This window comes from Sciurus vulgaris, assembly GCF_902686455.1.
Source record: "Sciurus vulgaris genome assembly, chromosome: 12".
Taxonomy (NCBI): domain Eukaryota; kingdom Metazoa; phylum Chordata; class Mammalia; order Rodentia; family Sciuridae; genus Sciurus; species Sciurus vulgaris.
In genome coordinates this window covers 102,906,399-102,933,320 of record NC_136473.1, presented here as the reverse complement: position 1 = coordinate 102,933,320, position 26,922 = coordinate 102,906,399, and the positions used below count along the sequence as shown (strand labels likewise).

Sequence of the window (26,922 nt, the reverse complement as noted above, 5' to 3'; positions counted from 1 at the left end):
AAGCACCATGCGTACTGCTGTGTGAGAGAAAGCACTGGACTAGTCATTCAGTAAAGAAAGGCCATTATTTCCTCCATGTAGCCTGAATAAAGCCATGGTTATTGTGTTGTAGGAAAAACGGATCGTGTCCCTGGATTCAGCCAACACCAGACTGATGAGTGCACTGACCCAGGTGAAGGAGCGGTACAGCATGCAGGTCCGCAATGGCATCTCCCCCACCAACCCCACAAAGCTTTCCATCACGGAGAATGGTGAATTCAAAAACAGCAGCTGCTGATGGACTTTGTGAATGCAGACTGTGGAAGGAGACAGAAGTAAATTTACCAGCTCTCCTGTCCCCAGTGCTTTACCCAGCCCCTCTGGGTTTACAGAATGTTGCTACTTCAAAATGGCAATGTGGTGAGAAACTCATAAATGAAGAAAGGAACCTTGTCTTTCAGGGCATAATGCGAAGACTTCCAAGGTCAATACTTCCCCTCCATGTCTCTGTGTACATAGGGAACTTAGTTCTGGGCCATGTACAGAAAATAGCACTGTAATATACCAAAAGGAAATTAATAATGTAGATTACCTTTTTAATTATTACTATTTTTATTATTGTTTTCCTCTTGTTGAAAGCACTGCAGTTGTTAGAGGAGGAAAAGTAGGAACTGTGTGTGTGAAAAATGAGCCTGTGGGTTCAGTAGGTAGAGCCCAAGTGTCCGTCTGATAGAAGCACATAGAGTGCAATAGGACTTCGTCAGAATGAGTTTTTTCAGGGATTCATCTGCCAGTTTAAAAATCCCACTCTGGTCCCTCGCCTTTTAGGAAAACGTGCAAATACCAAGATCCATACAAAACAGTAATTTATGCCACTAAGCAACCAAGATGGTTCTGTTGGGCAGTTAATCTGATTTGGGGTTTGCTGTTTCAGAGGATGCAGATAAAAGCAGTTGCGTCACAACTGGACTTCAGGAGTGATTTCTGTTGAACTCCTGTCAATGTTTATTTCCTCTGTCTACAACAGATGGACATTTTCTGTTTTAGATATGGGGCTTTTTAATTTTTTTCTCCTATTGTAATAAAGGGTGTTCTTTTTCCTCTTTAGAGTTTGTAAAACTAAATACCTGTGTGTCTGTATCCCATCTTCATCTTCACATGTCCACTGCCCTTTCCTCCCCGGGGTGGGAGCAGTCAGCAGTCACCAACAGGGATTACTCTCCCCCAGAGAGGTTCTTCAGATATGCTGTTCTTAAGCCATTCAAGATAAACACCCTTTTTTCCACACAGAAAAGGGCTAACTACAACATAGCAGAAATTGCAGAATATTTCCTGTTTAAAATGTTTTTTTTTCTTTTTGTAATTTGTTTAGGATAAAGATTTTATCCATTATACTAGCAAATCTATGGGCAAGGTAATTTAATCTTTAACTTTTAAATTGCTTCTTCTTCCTCAGTAAAATTTGGAAGGGAAATCCGAATATGAAGAATCTCTCCTAATAGTGATTAGTCGTGTTTAAAAAAAGAAGAAGAAGAAGGAAGGGAGGGAGGGAGAGGAAAGAAAATCAGAAGTGTTCGAATGGCATATTCCACTAGTTATTCCTGTGTTCTTGTAAATTTGGCAGTAATGACCCAGTTTCAACATTTGTCCTCCTTGGCTTTATTATATGACAGATTAAAAGTCATAGAAAAGGATTTCGTTTTTTCCAGAGGTGCAAAATTTCATCTGGAATGCAACTTAGATTGCCAGAAATATGGAATGTTACATGTTAAGCAGACATTATATATACATATATATACACACACATGTACATATAATTGCACAAATAGGAAACGTTCATACCTTCTACACTGTCAGATGTACAGATATAATGTTAAAAGAGTCTTGAATCTCTTTAAGCAAGATCTAAACTGTTGTTTTATATTGAGAAAGCAACAGAGTTTTTCAAATAAGTTAATGTTATTTAAAATTGCAAACTTTAAGAAAAGAAGAATTTTTAAAGAAAAAAGGGAGGAGAGAGAAAAAGACCAAGGGAGACATGCATGGAGTGAGTGTTGTTATATAATAGAATGCTTATAAGGGAACGAGAGAACAGATGTAGTGCCTCTTGACTGAAGCCCAGGCTTACACCAACCTTCCTTTTCCCTGGGTCCCGGGCTTGCCTTCCAACTCCTGAACTCTACTCTCTCTCAGGTGGATCTTTGTATTGGATTTTGTAATTCAGCAACCTCACCAGAACCTCCCTGCCCCCCAACTCATACCTTTTAAAATAGTTTTCTTCATAACAACCCCTGTTTCTTCCAGGCAGAGATCTTACCAGGAGCTTTTCACCGTGCTTAGGAGAACTGCAGACTTCATGCCCAACTGTTTGGCACTTGGGTATTTTATTGATCTTTATTAATTTTTATAAATTAATTCTTTCCTCCAATCTGGGGGTGCACTGTGTTCAAAATCACTCAATAGGAAAAAAGATTGCCAGTTCTGAAGTAGTGCCCTTTGTTGGAAGAGGGAGGATGTAAATGCAGATCTGTTCTTGATTTTGGCTTTTTCTCAGCTCTAGCAATGTTTAATCCATTCTTTGTAAAAAGTCTTCAATTGTGCTGCAGAAAAATTGGTAATATAGGTTGTCATTTGTTACATACATTAAGTATGTAACAAGGGTGATGTCTTGTACTAAGATTTGGAAGCTCTTCAAGGGTTGGTTACAGATTACAATAGGCTGATAAAATTACATTGAGGGTTGGAAGGAGACACAAATGTTTTCAATAAATGCAACATATCTTGTTAGCATTCTGGGACCTCCTTAGAGGGCAGTGTGCATTGGTCAACTCAGTGCCCAAAACATTTGGACAGATTATGCAGCCCTCTACTGTCAGGTTATCATAAATGAAGAGAAGAAACTTTAAAAATAATAATGATAGTAATAAGTTGTTATTAGATGTTAAATTTTAGATTATCCTTTGAGCCTACTCCTATCCAAATATTTTTATGAATACTTCTTTAGAAAAGCTGCAATCCAGAATTTATTCTTAAAGATTGTTTTTTAGGTATGGAAAAAGGCAATAACAGACCATAATCTTTATTGGGGTATTGTTAATTGACTTTTCTTCAGCCCTTATCGACATAGATCTTTGTTTTGCTGGAAGGAGGTGTGTCGTTGAAGAGAAGCTGATGGATTAAGATGACTGTTTAGCACTCCGTTTCCTTCAGTGTCTCGTCACATGGGAGGGTAAGGATGTACCAGGGTTGAATGGAATTTGGAATCCAGGTGAAGTGCTTGTAAAGTGCTTATCTAGGTAATGACCCCACTTGGCCAGTAGCAAGGAAAATGTTAATAGGACTCAGGCAAAGAGCTTCATGTTTCCTTTTCCTATCACTGGAGCAATAAGTTTTCCAGGCCAGAGCAGCAAAAAGAGTTACATTTCCATAGGGCCATTGTTCTTCTCTGAGCCTCTGCAATAAAAGCCATGGCAGGAAGGAGATTATAACTACATAACTATAACAAGCACTCAAGTACTTACTGTGTTCTAGGCGCTATCATCAAAGTACTGTTTGGGTCTAGGGCTGTCTACAAAATGAGGTCATGAAGCTGCTATAGCTTTTTGCTTTTCTCTTGATATCAAGTTCGCCAGAATTAGCTTTCTGACTGGTCTGCTTCCACCATTATCTGTGATGGGGTTGGCCAGTAAAGAAAAGGTAAGATTTTTCTGTCTAAGACTGTTCTAGGTGTTAACTCTGTGCCCTTGAGCCTGCACTTGACTTACAAAGAAAACTTCTCAGATCTTACTGTCCACAGCCTTTTTTGTGGATTGGTGGTTCCATAGACCCCTGGCTTTCATTGTATCCTCAGGAGTACACCAAACAGGGAGTAGTAGAGTTCTCGTTTGGAAGTCCCCGAGAAAAACAACTGGTATCAAGTGAGTTTACATCAGTATTTGTTAGGTTTGCATCCAGATTTAGTAGTTGTCATCTCCACTTTGGAGTTCCCAAAGACTGTACGGGGCTGAGCTGGAGGATGCAAATCTCTTCAAGGTTACCTTGGTCCTGTCAGTCTAGTTCTTATGACTGAACCCCAAGCTTGACACCAGACCAGACTTGACACCACATCAGACCCAGTGGCTCCAGATTGTGGATTGGTGGTTCATACATTTTCGGCCTCATGCTTTTTCAGCTGCACTTTTGGAGTCTGCCTTCTACAGATTGTAGAAAGCCAAAAGGGGCTTTCTTCTTCATTCCCCTTCCCTTTCTCAAGTCCAGTAGTGAATTCCCTTGCCGGCCCCAGCAATAGTTGCCTTCCCACCCTTTACCTGAAATATTTCGTTTTTTCTTATCAATATGTCAGTTGAAAGGACTTATGCTAGTTTCTTAAAAGCAAGACATGTTCAGGTGTTGAATTTTTAAATAGTCTCTTTTCATCTTTGAATGATTGTTATTAGTTCAAGAAGCGCTCTGTTCTTGTCATGACCCAGTTATGAATGCTCTTGAGTTTTGAAAGGACAAAAGTGATGAAATTTGCATGAAATAAAATAAATATCTCATGAGAAAGAACCCAAGGAAGACACCTGATCCAGAGTAGGAGTAATGCATAGCAGTCTGCTCAGTAGCCAGAAGTCCAGGACACAGGAGGATCTGTAGCCCCGCCCATTCCTAAAACACATCAGTTATAGAAAGGCAGTTTCATAGATCATGTGCACACCTACAGAAAACAAAATTCCTAGGGCTTCCTTTTTATGAATGTTAATGTATTTTATAGACCAGTGATTCCCAAACTTTCTTGAGTTTTTAGATTTTATGTTCTCATTTATTAGATTTTATGACAGTCACTCAGTTCTCTTAGAAATGTACTAGATGTGTTAAACTTATGTATATATAAGTTAAAGTGACTTGAACTTGATTTGGTTTGACATTGTCTCAAGAACCCCAGATATCATTATTGATACCACAGGGAGTTAAGGAAAGATATTTGAATATCACTGATCTGAGAGTAGGACACAGAAAGAAGTAGCTTTGGTTCCTGGGTCATTTAAAATCTAGTATGTTTGTATCCAGCCCAACTGGGCTTGGCAAATGCACTGAGCCACCCAAGGGAAAAAAGTGACAGTTTTGGCCCACATTTCAGCATGCATTTTAATTTCCTACTCAGTTGATATTTTTCATTCAAATGTCCTTTATTGTTTCCCTAGGAAGTTTTTATAGTTTGGGACTTAAAACCAGATCTATCTATTGGTGCAGTGGCAATTTCCACAGAAGCTGTTTTAGGGGCCTCCATCGTCTGTGTAGGGATACAAATATTTATGTATAAATACCATATTTATGTCATCTCCAAGCACCCAAGGGAAAATTCCAATTCCCAATTCACCAAAAGGTCAAATACTAATCGACTCAATTACCACTATCCGGCAGCAAAACTAAAGTAAATAGTGAAGGTTAAATTTTGACTGGTGCTTAGATATTTCTTAGTTATAGTGAAATCAACTCAAACAGACAGCAGCACATTTACCTAGATCACACCTGTGATTAATTTACCTTCTAAATTTGATTTTATTTTTCATCTCCAGGGCCTTAATAAGAATGTGTTAATACACATGAATATTTTACAATGATAGCTCTAAATAATTTATTTTTTATTTCAAGAAAGAAAACTACACCTTAGAAAAACAAAACCCAAGATTTTATTTTATTTTTAAAGCCATATTTTTGTGCTAAGTAGCACTTAGATTGTTCCATATGTGAGATCCATATCTGCATTTCATTACCTGGGTTTGTTCTAAAGAAAATTTATTTTTGTTCTGTGAATAATTTTTGATGGTTCTTGTACATGTACAGATATAGATACGTTTGAGGTCTTTTATTGATATTCCTACAAAGAATACAAATAAACTTTAACTTTAAACATTTCAGACTAAAGTTGCTACTGTATTTGACATATTACTATCTTACTTCTAACAGGCATCTGGGTTCTTAGGACACATGAACAAAACAAGAATGAAAATGTGTGCAGGAACATTATTCTGAAGAAATATTTTAATGTTAGGAATAACGTGCCTTAGAATTTCCCAGCCTACAGGTTAAAAAAAGAAACTACTTCTTAGATAATGGACAAATAACTAGCATTAACATACATTGTATATGTTAACACCCTTAGAGGGCTCTTCATTCTGAAACATTTTTAATTTCTTTGATAATTTATGGCTATTAATTTCCTCCAGTTCCTGCTTAAATCACTCCTGTCTTCTCTTAGATTCCTCAGATGAATGGAGTTAGTTTTCAGGATTTGTGTCGTTTGGTTCAGGCTTTTCGTCCTCGTTTCTGTCACTCTCAGGGTCATTGTTCACAAATACTTCCATCTTCTCCTGCTTACCTATTTAATTCTATAAAATCCAAGGATGTGGGTTTCATGTGTAGTTTTCTTTTGTGTAAGTTTTAGGTCTGTGCCTCTTCACATATCCTGAGTTATTTCTAACCCTGTTCTTCTGGAAATTAAAAAACTCAAATTCACTGGAAATCCAGAGAAAACCGCATTAAAAGGAACTGCTAATCAGTAGGCTTGTGCTGCTCTTTGTTCACTTCTAAGGCGACCCATTTCAGTCTCAATTGCTCGTGACCTAACATAAGCTCTAAGACTTCTTGGATCTGAAACATCAAAAAGAAAGAAACAGGCCTGGGTGGAGCTCAGTGGTAAAGTACAAGGTCCTGACATTGCACCCCAGAATCTTCCTGACGCCTTCGTGCAGTGCTCCTGGTGCTCGTCACCCACAGGTAGACTCTCTGCGTCCTGTCATAACTTTTTCTCTTCTTTTTCTTAGCCTCCCTCCAGCTGCCTGCCTTTTGCCATTAGGACTTAACACCAGTGGAAAAGTATATAAATCAGTTTTGTTAGCAAAAAATAATGATGATGACAAAGAATAAAACAAATAATTAAACTAATGGTTCTCAATCCTGACTGATCATCAAAATCATCAGGAAGTTTTTTGAGATTTTTTGCATTTTTTTGTTTTGTTTTTTTAACTTCTCCAGGATTCTAACTTAGGCCAGAGTTGGGGACCACTAATCCAAATCAAACTCTAAGCAATGTATGGAGATATCTATTAGAATGTTTTGTTTTGTTTTTTCTATTCCTGAAATAGGGAAAAGACAGTTACAGGTATTTCCATGACTTCTGCTTGGAATTTTAAATGTTGCAAAAACTGATAATGTACATCTAACCTTCCCCCACATATACACAGTGTGACCCTGCCAATTCCATCCTTTAAATCTGTGAGGTAGAAAGTCTCTCTTGAAACATGGTCATCCCATTAATGGAATATATACATTCCAACAAAGCTGACCAGAAAATGGAATTGTCCCCTTGGCCCCAGTTTAAACCAGAAAGTAGATGACTTCTGGTTTGTCGCCAAAGCTTCAGTGAATACACCCTCCCAAAGAGGGCTTAAGGGCCCAGGCCAAGACTCAATAAGGAACATTCAACCTTGAAGGATGAAAATACTGTCTATCCCATTCCCCCCAAAAAATTTCTTAAATTTATAGCTCCGATACTGAGCCATGTAGTTTTATTACTTGAAGTTTTGCTAAGAAATTCATCAGATGCAGATTTGCACTTGTTCTTTCCATAGCAGATCACACCATAAGCCCTCCGACCCCATCTCTGCTCTTGGCCTGTACACACACATGCACAGGCAAACACACTACTGGTCTTTCTGGAAATTCTAGAATTTTGTGAAATTCTAGAGTGAATTGTATAGGTGCTGTTTCTTTGAATACATTGCAACAAGCTACTAGGTAAATGCCAGTCCATTTCCTTGCTTATGATATCCAGTGACTGGGTGATCTATAGGGTGCTCTCCAGCTGGGTGTTCTATGATTATTACCTGATACAGTTGAAAATGCACCCTTAGGCCATGCTCAGTAATCAGTTTGAGACTTTTCTCTCAATATTTTAGGATCAATTATTCCTCTTCACAATCTCCTATCCTACAATATATTGAAAGAACAGGAAGAAAAAGGTCTAGAACAAAAGTAAATTCAGACACTATAATGGTAATATTGATAATTAATATAGAATATTTTTTGAGTACCAAAGTGTGCCAGACAATTTGCTGAGCACTCTGTATGGAATATATCATTCAATCATAACATCAACCATATGAGTTAGGTTCCTATTTTATGAGGAAACTAACTCTTAGACTGAGTTACTTGTTCAGGTGACACAAATAAGTGCAAAGCCAAGACTTGAATTCAGGTCCTTCTGGCTGTCTTGACCAAAAAAAGGAGAGAAAAAAAAGAGCTCAGGAAATATGTTGGAGAGGCTAAGGAAAAGATCTGGAAACATCCTAGCACATAACCAACCTGTCACCGTGAACATCAGTGATGGCAGAACAAAATGAGCTGTTTTTCCATCGTTTTTTTCCCTAAATACATTGGTTTTGATAATATTAACTTGCACTGTCAAGTCATCTGACTGATGAAAATTAGAAAAGGGCAGAAGTCTCACCTCTCCCAAAAATTGGTCTTTCATCTCTTCTGGGTCTGTCAGAGTTGAGATGGCGAAGTCTGCTTTCAGGATCCCAAAAGAGTAAGCGCCTGAAAACAGAAAGTGCTGCCTGGTTCGGGGGGAGATTTCCTAACCATTTGAAACTTCAAGTTCACAGCAATCAGTAATGCCCTTGAATATATGGTGACTGAGGCGTTCAGAAAGAAAAAGAGGGAAGCTGCAGACCAGGAGAGGGCTCAGCCACAATTAGGACCATCTGACGAGTGTCTGGAGAGTCCCACCCCCGGGGGTAACCTGGCCTCCCATTTGGATTTGTTTCCATCTCTTCTGTATTTTTCACCTTCCTTTTAATCTGTTAAGGAGATGCTCCACCCCGTGCTGGAAATACTTCCTGGGGGCTCTTTACCCCAGAAAACTCCAGAGAAGTTCTCTGAGCCTTTAAATAAGCTGAGCCTTCAGCCATGAGCCAAACATAATCATCAGAGGAACTCCACCCTCATAGAAGGACGGTGCTGTAATGAATGGCATTTTGTAGTTTACAATGTCCCTCTGCATAAGTATCTCATGGAGTGTTCACAACAAACCTGTGATATAGGCAGGTTAATTTTTTTCTGTGCCCTGTTGAAGATAGAAATAGAGACCAGGAAGTGAGGAAGACTACCCTCAAGTGTTCATGTAGTCACTAGAGATGACACTAGACCCCCATCTTTATTCCTGTCCCTGTTGCCAGCATTTCATGCTGTCTTTCACAAAAAGGCCTGACAGCCTGGGCGAAGGGGCTACTGCCTGAATTACCTGCTCAGTTATTCGGGTGGGAACTTGGTTACCATGGCGGTTACCTGATGCTGGTGCTGATGTTTTTTCTTTAGCTTCTGAGTTGTTAGTGAGCTTAAATGTTGGACCTGACTGGCAGTAACTGTGTCTCTTCTATCAGTGCCACCCTCTACACTGGGCACAGCTAGACGAGGGGAAAATAAGGGCCTATTGCAACTTCAGCGAGGAGTAAGGCGTTTGACACTGACTCAGGAAACCAGGGCAGCCGTGCAAGCCAGCCTGTGTGGGAAGCCAAGCTCCAGCACCCCTCAGGTCACCCTGCAAGCTCCCATAACAGCCCTTGAGCCACTGGACCATTGTCTTTCAGAAAGCACCCCAGTGTCAGGATCTGGAGGGCTTGAGCAAGATTATGAGTTTTGTCCTCAGTACCACTTTCAGTAGTTCACAGCCCAAGGGACCCAGTGCCCTTATGTTACCTGCCAGTCACACACAGCCTCATCATGGCAGCCAGGGACACCTGATACCTCATTGGGGTAGCACCCTAAAGCAGGCGCAGCCTCTTCCCCAGCATCCTCCCCTCTTCCTGTGTAGCTAGCCACACGCTGAGGTACCCTAACCCACCGCCCCCGCAAGCTGTTCCCATGGTCAGTCACCAAAGACCTGTTGCTGCCTTGTAGGTGACTTTTCTTTTTTTTTTTTTTTTTTCCATTTCAAATATGGACATACCAATGTTTTATGGTACATTATTACAAATTATCCCCTTACCCAACCTAGGAACAACCAATACGGTTTGCTATAAACTATCTTTCACACATTGAATTTTAACATTTGAATGCATATAGACCTTCCTTATTTCTTTTGAAGGCTGCAGTTTTTTTTTTTTTTTTATCAAATATAACTTACCTAACCAGTCTGCTTTCAGTGGACATTAGGTGGTTTCTGATTTTTCTCTGTAATGAACAATGCCATGACAAACAGTCCCATGTGGAGGGTGTGCGTGCATGGCTGTGCCTTCAGTTCTTATTTCCAAGGGCAGAATTTCAGTAGGAAAAGTCATGCACATTTCAAAACTGGCACCCTCTGGCCGAAGGGCCGCCCTGGCTTACACCAAGCCTACGGGGCTGACAGGCTCTGTTTCTCCTACGCTCTCACCAGCATCACCACACTTTCAAATCTTTACCACGTTGGGAGGTAAAAACAAGAATTTTTAAAGAATTTTTTAAATGTATCTTTTTTAAAATCTGCATTTTTATGATTTAGTGACCGGTGCTTTTTTTTTTTTTTTTTTTTAAAGGTGTCTGTGTTGGTATTTCTTTGATTAGTGTCACTTTTGAACAGTGTAAAAGCGATTCCCTGGCGGTAGCCCCAGATCGGGCCCAGGTTCCACTCACCCACACGGAGCCCCAGTCTTCCCCCCACCTCCTGTCTCTCCCCTTCTGATGGCCTCCTCTCTGCAGGCCGTCCTTCCCCAGCCAAAGCATTGTACTTTTCTTCAATAAAGGAACAAATTTTGTAAAATTCAGAAACATGGAAGTAGGGGACACCTCATCCCCTGCCTATAACCACTGTTGACATTTCACACATTTGCTCCCAAACTTTTTCTAACCATTGGTTGATGTTTCCCGCACTGTTGTCGCTAGTGTGTGTATAATTTGAATCCTGCTTTTTTCACTTAGCATCCTAACACTAGCATCATCCCATGTCATTATGACCACGTTGCTTCTGGAAGCCACAGATTCGAGCATTTTGCTCACTTGGTAAAACCCTCTGGTGGCTTAGTTAGCTGCAGAATTAGACCCTAGTCCACCTCTTTTCCTTCGTCGCCTACCACTCCTTTCCCCAGTCAAACTAGACTGCTTGACAACCCCAAACCACACTTTGCTTTCTGCCTTAGCCCATGCCAGAAAGAACTTTCTGGTACTCCTGCCAGTGAAATCCTTCATTGCACCTTTTGTCCAGTTACTACTTTATATTAAAACAGGAAACAAGTCCTCCTCAGTTTGGTATCCACAGTTCAATGCCTTGTTCAAAACAGGTACTGAAGAAATGGTTCTTGAATTAGGTCATCCATGTGCAAAACACCAGACTAGGCAGGGAGAGATAAAAAGAAGTAGGAAACAGCCCCTGCCCTGTGGCATTCTGTAGTACTGACATTTCACGGTTGTGATTATTCCTGATCATGTGTAAGTAAGAAAATGAGAACGAGGCTAGCCCCATCTATTGAGTAAGGTAAGGATAGGGGTTGGAGAAGGTAGAATATTAAACCTGTTACTAGTGAACTGAGATTAAAATGGTAATAACTACCTTTTATTGTCTGCCAGATTCAGGAACTTAGAGGTCCTTTATAACGTTGGCATTTTTCTTATTTTAAAGATGAGAGAAGTAATAATGTTCAGAGAGGTTATAAAACTTGCCTAAGGCCACACAGTAAGTAGTACTGCCAATGTTCCAACCCTTGGCTGTCAGACTCCTGCTCTTCCAGGTGAAATAGATTGTTTCTCTCCCAGATCTCCCTGCCCCACCCGCATATCCATCCTAAATTATTACTGGGGGAAAAATAGGCTGGCGAACTGACTCTGGCCAAACTGGATCTCCCGTAGAGAGACCCGAAATGCAGCCCAGCTCACCATGCCCTAGCATGCAACTCCCGCCCTCAGCTCCCCAGCCTGAAGTCTGGCTGCTGAAGCCCAAGAAAGGACCTCCAACCCGGGCCAGAGTACTCACGCCCCTGAGAGGCTGGCGGGCACCTGTCTGGGTTCCTAGCAGGCTCCCACCTGTCTCCACGAGGGCAGCCTGACTCGGGGCTGCTGACACAGGGTGCACAGTTGTTCTCTGGGACTCTGCTGGGTTCCCTGAGGCTGGGGCCGCCGAAGTTCTTTTTTCAGCCCCTGGAGAGCTCCCCAGAGGCTTGGAGCCAGGCGACCAGGTAGACGTGGAGGGCCCTGGAGGACCTGCTAATGTAGAAGCAGAGGGAGCATCACGGGTGGAGGCTAGTGAGGGGCCCTCAGTCACCTCCCGTGGAGTTGCAAGCCTACCGTAGGTAGCAGAGTCCCCTGAGGGCATGGGGTCTGCAGGAGTGTTTGCAGTGGTGACAAGGGGCGTCCTGGCCACTTCCTGTGGGACAGAGGGCCTTCCCGGAGACCCAGGACCAGTGAGGGTCAGTGACAGAGGCACAAAGTTGGAGGACATACTCTGGGCAGTGACCAATGGAATCCCGACCCCCTCCTGGGGAACTGAGGTAACCCCTGGTGGCGTTGGGTTTGCCAGAGGGCTTGGTGCAGCTGTCCCTTGGGGCATCGTGGGGCTGGCTGAGGTGAGAGCATAAGGGTCTCTGGTGCCGGGACCATTCGTGGTGGGCTGCAGGCTCCCTGGCTGCTGTGGCCACTCCGTTGTAACCAGGCCCTGCAAGGCACCCATATGGTCGAAGCTGATCCCTAGGGCAAGAGAGAAAGAAGACTTCTATGGAATCAACTGAGCCCAGGACCCCTCTCAAGGACCCAGACACAGGCCGGGGCTGCTCCTGGCACAGCAGGCCCAGCACAGAGTGGAGGGAAGAAGCCCATGTCAGGCCTGTGCTGCTTCCATGCCTGGAGGTGCCCACCCTTCAAAGGCAGGTGTGAGCAGCAGTGCCTCCCGACCCCACCCAGGGCCAGCCAAGCAGGCAGACAGGGCCTGGGACAACCAGGTGGGTGCCAGGCTGGACGGTGGATGAGAGGAAGACGGGCTCTCGGGCAGCTTCTGCAGGGAAAGAACCCCCCTGTACCATGACCCCCCGACGCGCGAGCACACGAGCAGCAGCCCCTGGCTGCAGTCGCCACCCGATTCCCCTGGGCCTTGCAAGCCGGTGCCTCCTCACCCAGTGGTCGGATCACCCCTCCAGAAGATTGGGTAGCCCACCGGAGCTGGGAGGCTCTCCCCATGTCCCACCACACCTGTGACTACACTAAGTGCCACCTCTTCCCAACTGGCTGTGAGTTTGGTTGGTGGTGGTGGTGGTTTGGTTTTTGCTTTTGGTTTTGGTACTGGTGATTGGACCAGGGTTGCTTTACCACTGAGCCACGTCCCCAGGCCTTCTGGTTTTTTTTTTTGTTGTTGTTGTTTGTTTTTTATTTGTTTGTTTTTTGCTTTGTTTTGTTTTGTTTGAGACAGGGTCTCTCTAATATGTTTAGCACCTTGCTAAGTCACTAAGGATGACCTTGAATTTGCCACCCTCAGCCTCCCAGGTTGCTGGGCTCAGGCTGGCTCCATCACCATTTTTTAATGTTTTAAGGAGTGAATTAATGAAGACTCTGACTTTGACCAAGTCCCCTGATTTCTCTGTGATGTGGGGTCTGTAAGGAGACTGGAGAACTGTAACTTTGCCCTCAGTTATCCTCGTCCACTTCAGAACCCTGGGGAAACCAGGTGGGGTAATAGCTATGGTGTTTCAGGAATTTAAGAAAGCTGTAGGCATCACTGCCACTGCCGTTCACAGCTGTCCCCGCATGTCCCCGTCTCTCATCTGCTCTCCCCACAGAGGATCTGAAGGCAGTTCGATAGGCACCTCTATCCTGCTTCCCGCTCTGGGGCTGCATCTCAAAGTCTCTGTGATGACTTTTCTCCGGGTCACTGCTCAGCCTCCCTCCTGGGCCAGGTCCACATCACCTCACCTGCACAGCCTCTTGTGGGTCCCCTGGCCCTGGAGCTACAAGCCCAGATGTCCAGTTCAAGGAGAAGGGGGGTTGATTTTGACCAAGTTCTCCTTCCCCTATCCTTGGATGACCCAGCAGTGTTGCATAAGTGGCCCTGGGTTGCCACCCATTTGGCTCATCTCATTTCTGGTCCCTCACTGGCCCTTCTTGGTGAGTCCCCTCAGCCCCACCCTGGGCTACTGCATGCAGGTCATTTTCCCTACTTCCCTAGGCCTGGAAGCCTCCAGATCCAGTCAAGAACAGGTTCAAAGCACCTGGGCTTGGCCTGGGAGTGGTCCCCTCAGAAACATGGAAGGAGGAAGCAGGAAGGAGCTGAGGCATTTCTGCCGACTCCCGCTGTCCAATGGAAGGGTCTGCAGGAAAACAGAGCATGAGCATGAGGACAGGGTCTCTCTGTCAGCCCGTGAGAAGTCACACTGGGGAACTCATGGGGTGTCCTTCTGTCACAGAAGCCAGACCTAAGAGGGCACAGTTATTGCATACTGTGTGTTTGTCACTGGGAGGGGTCCCCACTCTATCTCCTGTCCTCATAACAGTCAAGAGGTCCTTACATATTTTACAGGTAAGGATCAAGGTCTTCATCATTTCCAGAACACACAAAGGAACAGCCAGGAATAGGTCAGTCCCCCAGGAGAAGGTAGACGAGGGCTTGCTAGGGGGACGCAGGGAGTGACTGCCAACAGGTAAGGCGTTCTTGGGGGGGTGGGGAGGGTAATAAAGTGCCCTGAAGTTGGGCAGCGGTGTGGCTGAGCAGCCACGTGAGCCCACGAAAAACACTGAGGTGTGTGTTTTGAAAGGGCGAGTTTTAAGGTGCATGGATTACATCTTCTAAAACTCATAGAAAGGGGGGGCGGGGAGGAGGGCGCAGCCTGTTGTGAGGCGGCGTGTTGTCACAGACCAGGAGAGGCCGGGCATCCCTTCAGAGTGACAACCGTTGAGCTGTCACTGTCGAGTGCTTACTCTGGCCGGGCCCTTCATGTCCAGTCCCCTCACTCGGCCCTCAAGGCCATCGTGGGAGCTGGGACTCACAATCCTGCTTGTTAAGTGCATTTCCCAGATGAGGAAAAAGGCTCAGAGAGGCGACCCCCTTATTTCAAGACAGTGGTGAGGTCCACCTGATTCCAAAGCCCAGGCTCTTACCCTTTTCATTGTCTAGTGACTTTGCTGTTGCTAATTGCTAATGTCCTAAGGCTCAATCGGTTCTATTCCAGTCCTTAAACATCCCCAGAATTAAAATAATACTGCCTCATTACACGTTTGTAGTACAAGGATCTCAGGAGCCTGCTTTGGGATTGTTATTCCCGAAGCCTGGAAGTGCTCCCTTAGGTCTAGCCTCATTGTCTCTTGCTGCGAAGTAGACTCATTTCCCATCTCATTTCAGCCTCAGCTCACTGAGGCCAACAGGAGTGACCTCTCACGCACCGTAGAAGCAGATGAAGGGCTGCAGGGAAGAGCACACCACTGTATAAACCTGGGGGCAGTATTGTGAATAGGCCCGGAGTCCTGCACACAGTCCTCCGTCGAACTTGGGCACTAGCAGCCAGCTAGGGACGCTGGCACCCAGATCACTGGACCAGTCCAGAGACCTGGTGTTGGCATTGAAGTAGAGGCCAATCCAGGCCTCAGTCTCATCCGCGATGGACTTCAGGGCCTTCTGGCCTGCCTCATCAGTCACCATCTGCAGGTCGGCCAGGTCTGTGTAGTGGCTGCGACAGTACTTCAGAGCCGAGGTCCACGTCATTACTTATTCAAATCTCATGAAGGTCTGTCCACCAATCTGGACCTCAGCTGGGGGCAAAGAACAGAGACCACAGACCTGAAGTCCTGGATCTCTGAAAGCCCAGCCTTCACTGCCCCGGGACAGAGCTGGTCCCAGTCCTCAAGCGTTCATTTTGATGGAAACCAGTTTTACAGACTGCCTAAATACCAGATTGGGAGAATGGATGGGACAGGTGTCATGGCTGAGCCGGGGGACATTAAGGAGAGCAGGAACGGGAGCTCTTCTTACAACCAGGTGGCCCTGTGAGTCGGGTTTAGGTCTTGAGCTCTCCATCTGTCCAGTGGGGATAACAAGGTCAGGGTCACATGAAACCAGGTATCTAAATGGCCTGGCACTTAATGAAACGGCAGTTACAGTTTGGGGGACAGTTAGAGGGAGCTAAGACGGTCCTGATTGGGAGGTGGCCTCCTTTGTGATTTCCAGGCCTGCGTCTGCCTCGAGGGCTCTCCGAGTCTCGGGTGGAGGCAGGACGGAGGCAGGACAGAGGGGTGGTAAGAAGAGCTGGGCTCCCAGGGCCAGGCGAGCCAGGGAGGAGAGGTGAGCCTGGTCACAACAGACCAGAAGAGCAGGAGCGGGTAAGGGACCAGCCTCCCACTGCCTCTACCTGAAGCCCCTTCCCGAGACGACTGGCCAGGCGCCACCCGCAGCCAGCCCTTCTCATCTGCAGTCCTTCCTCTCATGCCTCCATAACTGTGCCAGGGCGAGTTTGGAGAGGAGTGAGGTGGAACTCAACCTGAGATGTTGATCCGAGGCCTGGACAAAGGAGCACTGTCTGCAGGAGCCGCAGCCACATCCTAACATTCAAATAAGGCCTCCCAGCCTCCCCTTCATAGGCCTCTCACCCCAAGTTTGCCTATTTCCCTAAGACTTTCCATATCTAAATTAATTTGTTTAAGTCACCCTCCACTAAGCACCTGGAGCCAGGCGTATGGCCTGCGTCCTCCTTCGCATCCTCACCATGGTCCTGACAGTGATCGCATCTCAGGGAGGAGGGAAAGGAGGCCAAGGGAAGACATGACTCGCCCAAACACATGTTAAGGATCAAAAGATGTGACGTGAACCCAGGTCCAGCGCCTTGGAAGCCTGCACCCTTCCCTCTGCCTCTCCATATCTGCAACGTGCAGAGAACCAACTGTCTAAAGTAATGGATCGGCTGTATTGTGACTTTGTCACCGAATTTCTCTTTATCAGATACAAAGAAACTTTTAACACCAGGGTAATAATACCCAAGGGGTTTAAATTAGAGGGGACAATCACCCTCCATAGATGGATAGGCCAGTGCACAGGGTGTAAAGAGGCACTGCCCAAGTCACCCAAGTCAAGCAAGCCACCTTCCCCTGGGGACCCATCTGCATAACAAAGGCACTAATCTTCTCCCTGGGTTTCACTCTGGGGACAGCAGAGCCGGTGGCCAGCCAGGCAGGGTACTGAAGCAGAGGGAATGCAGCCAGGTAGCGGAGTCCAGAGCAGAAAAGGGAAAATGGAGCAGCTGTGTATACCTTGTTCTGGAAGGGTGACCAGGCTGAGAGAGGGTTCCACGGAGATGCGGTGCTTTACATCAGGGTCTGTAAACAGAGACACACCTTGAGTTACGGGGCAAGGGTGAGGACTGCCTAGGCGTCTGCAGGCACCAGCTGCTGCCAGGTTAGAGCCCAGAGAAGCCTAGCCGAAGGCTGGACGACAGTTCTTTCCTTCCTGCATTGACTCAGTAAATATATACTGAGCTCCTATTGTGTGGCACCTACTCTATGTCCCTGGAAAACAGCAGCAATAAAATAAGCAGGGTGTTTGCTCTTGAAAAGAACAGGAGAATAGCCTAGCCTGGGCAGAGCGAGGGCACAGGACCAGCGTGGGAAGGAGCCGTATGGGTCTGGGGAGCGGGATGGGTGGGAGATGAAGGCAGAGGCCAGGCAGGGCCTGCTTGGCTGTAGGAAGGGTGTCTTCTAAGAGCTGTGCGGACCTGACCTAAAGCTCACGGTGTGCGCAGAACAGACCGAAGCAACAACAGGCTGACTCAGAAGAGAGTGGTGATTGGCCCGCGTATTGGCAGTGACCTGCAGAACCAGGAAGAAGAGGGTGGGCTCAGGACACGTCTGGACAGAGTTCTACGACAACGGAGGAAGCAGGGAAGACCCCATACAGTCTTCCTTTGCGGGGACTCCACTGCAGGCCCACTCATCACCCCGAGAAATCTGTTCTCCCGGGAAGCCAGAGTCCAACCCTAGGCCACCACAGGCGATGATTCCAGGTCCCATGACAGGCATGGTGTGGCCCCGACTTGAAATTACAGCAGGCTGACCTCCATGCCCCTATTTGCAGGGAAAGAATGGCACAGAGTTGGGCTGAGCCCTGACTGAGAAGAAAAGCAGAAACTGGCCCTGTTGATCAGAAAAGAACTGACTGGTCTACAGCCGTCTCCCTGCATGATCTCAGCACTAGGACCACAGGGGTCAGTGACAGGGTTACCAGGGACAGAGACAGGACAGATGGAGGACAAGGATGAGGGGCTGCTCCCCAAAGCTAGCACCATGTCCTTGTGAACTGATGGCAGACTTCCCAAAAAGATGTCTAAAGGCGCTGGTTCCGCTCACCCAGCTCCTCGAGGGTAGCTATTCTGCACCTCCACCGGCAACCAGACCAGAAACCTTGGGAGGGGCAGACCTTAAATTCTGCTCTCAGTTCTGCTCAGGCGCAAATGGATTCTCCACGTCCACATCCCTTATTAACATAAGGAAGAGACACAGTGGAACATTTCGGATCTTTTTCTCTATCCTGATTTATACCCATTTCTCTAATGGGGTTTTGGGAATGTGGGATGGGTAGAGCAGTTAAAGCCATAGAGAGGAGGTCATGTGACAAAAAAGGTAACAGCAGTAACTCAGTAAAAGTCCCCCCCACCACCACATCTGGGATGAAGGAGACCAGGCTCCGAACATGGATCTGAACACACCTTCATAGCAAATGAAGGGCTTCTGGGCTGTGCAGGAGTCGACCCCCAGGGAGGGTAAATAAGTAGAGTAGAGTGTGACACACATGCCGTTCCCAAGGGTAGGCAGCTTGAGCCACCCCAGGCCAGTGAAGGCGGAGCCACTGGACCAGCGTGGGCCAGAAATGCTCATGTCAAAGAAGAGGCCAATCCAGGCGTGGGTTGACGTGAGGAGCGACTTAATGGCCATCAGGCTGTCCATGCTGCTCACGCTCGGCAGGGTGGCGAGGTCTGTGTGATGATCCCGGCAGTAATTCATGGCATCTCTCCAGCTCAGATTTTTATCCACCCGGCAAAACTTCTTGCCATTGTTCATCAGCTGGGAGACTGGAACGAGAGAGGCTGTCACCGCTTGGAGGCCCAACTCTGCTCCAGTCCCCAGCTTTTAGCTGGCACCACAGTGGGACCCTGCGCCTCTTTTCTGCCAGTCCTCCTTCACCTCTGACCTCCAGCGCACCTCGCCTGCCTCCCCGCCTCTGCTCAGCTGTTCTCTTGTTGGGGAGGGCTGGCCACCCCCACCCAATTCTTCAGTTCCCCAATTTCCCATTGTCACCACCCTCCTCCTCCACCCTTCCTGCACTGGGTGCCCACTGAATTCTTCCAACAAGAATAACCCTGTGCTTGCTTCGCAATGAGGAAACCAAGTCACAGAGCCAAATGGCCTGCCAAGGCCACCCGCGGGAAGTGGGTAAAGACGACTCGAGCACCCTAGGTAGAGCTCCCAGGTCCAAGCACTTGGGTCAAGTGCCGCCCTGACAGCAGGACTCCCAGCTGGCTATGTGGCACAGTCATCCAGCGTGCCTCTCAAAGAAGCGGATGCCCAGGACCAACTTGGAGCTAGGATCTGAGTTACCACATTTTTAAACTGCTCCGAGGGAAAGGGCCTTTCTGCCTGTCCTGCCCCACCGCAGGTCTGAGCTGGCGGGCTGCACAGAGCAAGCCGGAGTTACCATCACAGTCCCGGGGCCCCCGGCTCGTGGGGAGTGTCTGTGACCAGAAGGGAAGGCAGGCAGGAAGAGAGGGGACCTTCTCCCAGGAGCCCGGCCCAAGCCCTGAGATCTCCGTGTCCATGTCCTTCCTGCCTTGACTCTCCCCTTGTGGGACTCCCCGCAAATGCCAGCTGGTCCAGGACTCCTCGGCTGGGTCCTGCCTGTGCAGAGGGCAGCCAGGAATGAGGGCTTGCTGCTGGGACCCCAGGGGGGCCTCAAGCCAGATGTCCTAGGACAGGAAATAAGACTGGAACCTGGGCATAGAGGGGTAAGGACACGCCAATGGGGCATGGGGCAGGACAGGGAAAGGAATAATTTCATCTGTCAAAAAGAATGAAGCTCTGGCTGGGGAGGTAGCTCGGTTGGTAGAGTGCCTGCCTTGCGAGCACAAGGCCCTGGGTTCGATCCCCAGCACTGCAAAAAAAAAAAAAAGAACGACGCTCTTCACACCCACCAAAGTTCAAGTCCAAGATGCCACCTCTCAACAAGATGGGCTGGAGGATCCCTGTGCCAGAGAAAGAGAATAGGATGTGTGACTCGTTCTGATATTTTTTATTCTGTTTAATGTTTTCAACTGGTGGCCCGCTAAGCTGATTTTAGGGTCCGATGGGTCACACCTGACGGTTGAAAAAGGTCTGGGACCTGGGGATCCCCAAGACCCTGGGATGGACCACCCTCCAGGCCTTGAGCCCAGTGCCCCTTGCCCACCCAGGAGTCGCTGCTGCCTCCTCTCACTTCAGCCGTGGCACTCTGTCAGGGGGGTCTTACCTACTGTGCAGAGGGAAAGCAGCAGCCCCCGTGACAGCATGGCTGTGGGACAGGATGAACCCCTAGAGAGGCAGCTCGCAGGCGGAAAAGCTTCTGGCTTCTGGCAGAGGCTCTGCAGGGTCCCGGTCATTTCTTCCTGCCCTCCATTCTTTGCTATCCAAACTGAAAAATTTTACTAAGCAAATACTTACTCCATGCCTGCCGCTTCCAGCCACAGTGTGCCTGAGAAAAGCACAGATATCCCTGTCCCCACAACTTAGGAGGAAGCACGGATCAGGTGATTCATAAGCAGGGCGGGTAGTGAGGAGCCTGTCCTTGGGGTTGGCTGCGGAGGGGGGCGGCAGGGTGGCAGAAGCCACCTGGGATTCTGGAGGCAGGAGGAGCTAGGGACAGAGTGGAGGAGAGGGACGAGGGGACTGGGAGGGAGGAGGACCTAGCATGTGTGGGCCAGGCTGTAGCAGACCATCCCCTGCCAGCCTCATGGCAGCCACGCCAGGGAGACCACCGTGATCCCCCAGCACAGAGGAGGGCGCTGCCACTCAGGAGATGAACAAGCTTGCTCAAGAGCACATGTAGGAAACGGCAGCCCGTCATTCAAGGCCAAGTCTCTGAAGCGCGTGAGGTGGGGAGGTGATGAGCACCCTCCCCAGACCCCCCAGTCGAGGCTCTGGCTCCCAGTTAAGTCACAGACTAAAGACCAAGAAACTTTCTCAGGGAACCAAACACAGCCCACTCATGTCCTCCCACCCCAAATCCTACTTATGTCCAGAACCCTCTCCATTCCCAAAAAGGTCAGGACTTTGGAAACAGCCTGGAAGACCTTTTCTACCCTCTACCCCTTCCCTATTGTTATGGTTTGGATGTGAGGTGTCCCCCAAAAGCTCACATGTGAGACAATGCAGGAAGGTTCAGAGGAGAAGTGACTGAGTTATGAGAGCCTTAACCCACTCAGTGAATTAACTGCAGATGGGATTAACTGAAGTGGTAGGTGTGGCTGGAGGAGGTGGGAATTGGGGCTGGCTGTGGGCATATAGTTTGTATCTGGAGAGTGGAGTCTCTCTCTGCTTCCTGGTCACCATGATGTGAGCTGCTTCCCTCCACCACCCTCTCCACCATGATGTTCAGCCTCACCTCAAGCCTTCTATGGACTCAGGCTTGTGAAGCTGTGAGCCCTCAAATAAACTCTTCCTCCTCTACAGTTGTGCTGGTCGGGTCATTTAGTCACAGTAGCCAAAACTGGCTACACACCAAACCTCCCTGATGGAAGTACAAACAATCCTGCCTGACTGAATGAACAACAGGGAAAGAAGAAAAAGAAATGTCAATGGTTCAACCATAATGCCCTGCCACAGCATATCCTCTTGAAGGATGGCCTCAGACAATTTCCTGCCACTGGTTGAACCCGTTGGTGGCAGGGCCTCCAGGATCTCTCTCTGGGAACAGACAAGAACCTGACAAGCCGGGCCCAGAAAACACCACCCCTACTGGCCACCTTTTGATTTTGCCATTCACCTGGGCTTCTTTGCAAGTGTATGATGAGAAACTTTGGGTTACCCCGAGAGGGGCTTGGGGCCTGGATTCTGTGGTTCAGAGCTTTCCTAAACAGGGCTGCGACCAGTCACGAGCTTCTGCTGCACACGTGGGACTTCCCAGAGATCTAAAATGTGCAGGAACATGTGGCCAACTCTTCCAGGGTCTTAGTGGCAAAGAGAATCCATGTTAAGCTGCTTTATTGTTAGGAGGTTAGAGAAAGAGGGTTGGAGGCCCAGGAACAATGTTCAGAACCACGGTGAAGAACTGGGCATTCAGATTTAGCTGCCCCTGAAGCTGGCACCTGTTCTGCTCACTCCTCATGGTAGGAGTGGCAGATAAACGAAAGCCCAGTTCATGTCCTCCATACCAAAGTGGATCTGCCATGCGTGGTTTTTTTAGCTGTTAGGTCTAAACTGGATCAGAGAAGTCACATATGTTGACATTAAATGCAAAAAGAATGTGGAATCCATTGAATTCAAGTTCTAGGAAACCAGGTAGCCTACTAAAGCTCTCCTACCAACAACGAAAAAATCCAGGCTAGGGTCTTGGCTTAGTGGTGGAGGAGCAGCCTGGCAGGCCTGAGGCTCTGGGTTCAATCCCAGCACCATGAAAACAGAACTGAGAAGGAAAAGCCACTCTTTCTTAGTCTTTAGTGCCCCCAGAAGCTCCTGCTCACAACTCGGCCACCCTGACAGCCTCCTCCCAGACTGGCCGTGCATGGGCTGTTTCATCTCTCACTTTCTTCTCCTCCCTTGGCTTGCTCCACAGTGGCTCTCAAAATCTGTCTGGAGATCCATTCAAGCATTAACCTCCTTCTCCAAGCTTCAGGACAGAAATGTTCTGTCCCCAGTTCAGACCCTAGAACCTTTACCAAGGGAGGAAGACTCACACTTCTGGACCAGTTTTCACACAAATTCAGCTCTGAGGTGCTAATGACCTCAGGGGCAGAAAGTCCAAGAGAAGGGGATAAATCAGATGTGAAAAAGTGATCACCATCTCTAGGTTTTATAAATGCTTGGGCCAATCTGAATTCTTGTCCAGGTCTAGTGGGTGAAGTCCAAAGTATACATCTTCAGGCAAGTTCAGGTAACTTCAGAGAGCTAGAAACAAAGGTTCCTGGGAAGCAGGATATAGATTCTCATCCAAAAGGACAACGGCAGAGCCCAACCCCCAGGCAGGTCTGGCAGTGTTTTGGACAACTGGGTTGGGCTCCAGTGCTAGTCAGAGGACTTAGGAGAAGCTTCACACCACGCCCCGCATTCTAGTGGCGAAGGAGGGAGTGAGCCTGCAGTGGAGGGTGGCTTCCAGGGTTTTCCACAGCCATGGGATAGACTAGAGCTATTGTACTATAAAACCCTGACAAACAGACCATAATTATAACCTCTGCCTCAATGTCCCAGCCCATTAGCTAGCCAGGTGACAAAGAAGTTGGTCCCTAACCCTAACCCTTCTAGTTCACACTCGATAGATTTAATCCCAGTTCAATATCCAGTGTAGATTTGCCCTTGGATCTTGTATACTAAAATAAGAACTCTAAATCAAGTTTACTTATAAGGATCCTTGTTAGGGTGAAATAAGAAAAAGAAAAGGAAAATGTGACAGAGATTGGTTACCTGCTCCTTAAGCCTATTTCCTCTTATTTTCAGAAGTTTCACCAAACTTCCCAGCATCCTTTGCAGTCAGGTGTGGCCTTGGGGTTAGGTTCCAGTCACAGGTATGTGAGTGGGAATGGGCGAAGTCTACTCCTAGGATGAGCCCATGGAGCACCCCCATCTGTGAGGAAGGACACCACATGAAGCATAGGCCCCAAAACAGCTAATTCAGAGAGTATGTGGTGTCACTTGGCTTTCTTTAGTGACAAATGGGAATCTGAAGGTGTCAGAGATGGAGAGGAGGCTGTGAAGGACTGGAATAGCAACTGCAGAGAGCCTTCCAGCAGGGAAGCTGAAAGAGGCAGGGGGAAGTAACTGCCCTACTCTATTTGGGTCCTATCCAAAGATGGAAAACTAACTCAGGAGGTCCCAAGAGCCATATCTGGTGGCAGAGGGAAAGCCTCTGCTTGCTGATGGCTTTTGCTTGGTCTCACATAGGCTGCTGGGTAAAGTTGGTCGTGGGACTAGTAATGGGCTCCTCTGGGCTCCTGGAGACGAGCAAATGTGTCATGGGGAATGCACAGGAGAAGAAGCCAGCAATCCTCACACAACACATTAACTGAAATCACCATCAGCTGTATTGAAATAACTGGAGATTTACAATGAGTTGTTCAGGTTGTTTTGTTCTTAAAACAGAGGTTCGTATGATATAAACAATATAGTTTGCCCACTGAAACAATCTAATAGAATTAAGATTCTAGACAAAGTCTTAGGGACTATTTACAGAATTGGTGAGAAGTTGCATAGTGATCAATGTGTCAATGAGTAACATTAGCTGTGTGCTGCATTGAATAAAGCCTTCCCGTGTCTGTAAATCAGTCAAGTAGGACAGTTCATGACACAATCATATGAAATCTCTGTAAAATTTATGTAAGAGCTTCCCTGGGGCTAGGAAGCATGGAGCCTCCCTGTCTAAGGACAGCCACCAGATACTCATGTGTTGGGATATTAACTGCCTGGGGGCCAGAGGAGCACATCAGCCAACTCACCTATGTGGAACCACGCCAAAGTGACGTTAGTTGGGCACCTTTATGAAACATTCCATCCTAACCAAAGGGCTTTAGAACATTGGGCCCCCAGTGGTCAAATGGGCCCCTAAGCACACAAGGCACTCTCTTCCTGTTCTCTGGGCCTCCACATAGGTAGTGACTGAGCCTGGGCTTCATTGTGAACTAGACCCTGGAATGCGTACCCCTGAAATCACAAGAGACCAAATTCAGAGGCCTAAGGCCATTTTTTAATACCACCCCCCAAACAGCTTCCCTCAACATTATTTTCATGAAAGTGGAAGGAAAACAAGGATCTTTGTAAAGAAAAGAAATCCAAATGGTATCAACCCGGAAAAGGGAGATATGTGGTGCCTCTTCCTCTAAGTTATAAATCCCCTTCCCCCAAATTCCGATGGCTCATCAGCGGGCGTGGTGCTCAGGCCCTCCAGTAAATGGCCTGCCCTCGAAGGGCCTCGAAAGGCGGCGGAGAGCACACCTGGAGTTCTGGGAAGATTGGCCTGAGCTCTCAGGGCACGAGGTCAGACCGCAGCAGCCACCAGCACGGCAGTGCTGCTTCAGCCCAGTCCTCACGCCACTGCAAAATAATCGTCTTCTTTTTTCAATCTTCTTAAGGAAGAATGCGACTCATTTATTCAGGTTCACCAAATGGATATCCCCAGCCATTCAGGACACATCAATGACAACAGGGCTGTACAGTAAACACAGGGAGAAGGTGCAGGCCCAGAGCTGTGGGCTGGTTGTTAGATCGCTGTCCAGATCATAATGTCATATGCACACGCAAGTGGCGGGGGCACATATTTTACTTAACAAAGCAACTTCACAGAGAGACCTGATTCTTTTCAATCCACTTTCCTAATGCAGAAGGCAGAGAGATCATATGCTGTGCTTGGCCAGAAGGCAGCTCATTCAACATCTGCTTAGCTAAGCAAAGAAACTCCGCCACAGGTCCGTGAGGCTCGCAAGCAAAAGCAAGAGGAAGAAAGATGTACCTTCTTCCAAGGCCTGGAACGTTCAGATGGAGCCAGTCATTTTTCCCACAGTCCCCTGCTCGGCCTTGTCAAGGGTCTTTGGACCATGGGGATAAAGTGCCCTTCTACCCTGTGACCAGCAGCCACACGTCAAAGGAAGCTTACAGTTGGGCACCTCATTTACACATGAGGAAACCAGGCTTGGGAAGGAGGCCGCCCCTCCCCACTCCCCAGCTGAACAGTGACAGAGAAGTTCTCCTACAGTTGTGATGAGTACCATCCAGGGCTGTCACCAGTTTGGGGACCTGGAAATCACCACCTAGGAAAGGCATCAGAAGCACTGTGAGGGGCTCTGGAGGAAGTTTCAGCACCTGGCTTCTGGAAGGACAGCCAAGGAGCTGGAGAACACCAAGGGGAGGGGCACAGAGGGCACAGGCATTGGGCATCAGGTCCTCCGCTGCCGGCCTCTGCTCTGAGTGCCTGAGCTGCCCTTTTCTGAGCCAACTAGTAGTCATTGAAACAAAGGGAAAGAAGGAAGTGGAATACCCAGTTAGGACTAAAGGGGAATCAGACTCAGCAACTGGGACTCCAAATGATTCCAGGTCCCACCAGGATGCCTTGTGCCCTTGATTCCCCGTTTAAGCACAGATTCCAGCTACCCCTCAGCACGGCCTTTCCTTCAGCATCGCACGCCCCTCACCAAAGCCTTCTTGCCTCTAGCCCTAGCCAGGTACTACTTCTGCCCCATTCCTCTTCCGGAAGACAGAAGAACCAGGAACGAGACGGGGAGCGGTGGGGGTCCCATCAGGAGAGCGCAGCAGAGAAGAGAGGGGCCAGGAGGAGAAGCCAGCCCTCTGTGAGGAGACCACTCTGCCTAGGCACTCGTGAGTCCTGCACCCGAGGACTCTGACTCTCTGAAGGTGCGCCTAGTGCTTTGGTCATGGCACACCATGGTCCTCAGCAGGGTGAGACTCCCCAGGAAAGCAGCCGGAGGGGGACCTCCTGGTTCTGGAAGCAGCCTGAGCCCTCCTCTCGGTAATAGAGGCCGTGGGCCCAAGCTGCGGTGATGCTCCAGGCCAGCCTGTGGGTACTAGGCATTGTGACCTCAGCTGTTCCGCACACAAAGAGGTGGTCATCCTGCCCTCACCTTGGCTTGTAAGTTGCACAGAACGGTGGCCTGGTCCCGGGGGGCTGTTGTGGGGAGGTTGGGAAGTTGAAGAACACCCTGGCTTCTTCCATCATGTCAGCCAAGAGGGCAGAACTGAAGAAAACAAGCGTGGTAAAGGAAGAACATCACTGGA

At 47.7% G+C, this 26,922-nt stretch overlaps 3 protein-coding genes across 8 annotated transcripts in view; 1 reads left to right on the top strand and 2 right to left on the bottom strand.

Annotated features, from left to right (window-relative positions):
- The window catches only part of RASAL2 (RAS protein activator like 2), a 363,735-nt gene extending 362,649 nt beyond the window's left edge, over positions 1-1,086 (top strand). For all 6 annotated transcript variants that reach the window (XM_079105905.1, XM_079105907.1, XM_079105906.1 and 3 more), the window contains one exon: positions 113-1,086. In XM_079105905.1, the coding sequence (XP_078962031.1) occupies positions 113-255 (143 nt within the window). In that variant the 3' untranslated portion in view covers positions 256-1,086. The remainder of the gene's footprint in view (positions 1-112) is intronic.
- Positions 1,087-1,359: 273 nt separating this feature from the next.
- CLEC20A (C-type lectin domain containing 20A) lies at positions 1,360-26,863 on the bottom strand (the record flags this gene model as incomplete). Its single annotated transcript, XM_079106487.1, is given in 9 exon segments — positions 1,360-6,612; positions 8,471-8,599; positions 14,896-14,968; positions 15,354-15,679; positions 15,683-15,723; positions 17,215-17,280; positions 18,666-19,028; positions 25,899-25,999; positions 26,769-26,863. Coding segments are annotated over 9 exon segments (1,293 nt in total). The 3' UTR covers positions 1,360-6,513.
- On the bottom strand, positions 10,024-14,710 carry LOC306641076 (uncharacterized protein). Its single transcript, XM_079105949.1, has 2 exons — positions 14,190-14,710; positions 10,024-12,678 (listed from the first exon to the last, which is right to left on the bottom strand). Exons 1-2 carry the CDS (start codon positions 14,311-14,313, stop codon positions 11,780-11,782), a joined length of 1,023 nt encoding a protein of 340 aa, XP_078962075.1. The 5' UTR covers positions 14,314-14,710; the 3' UTR covers positions 10,024-11,779.
- Positions 26,864-26,922: the final 59 nt, after the last annotated feature.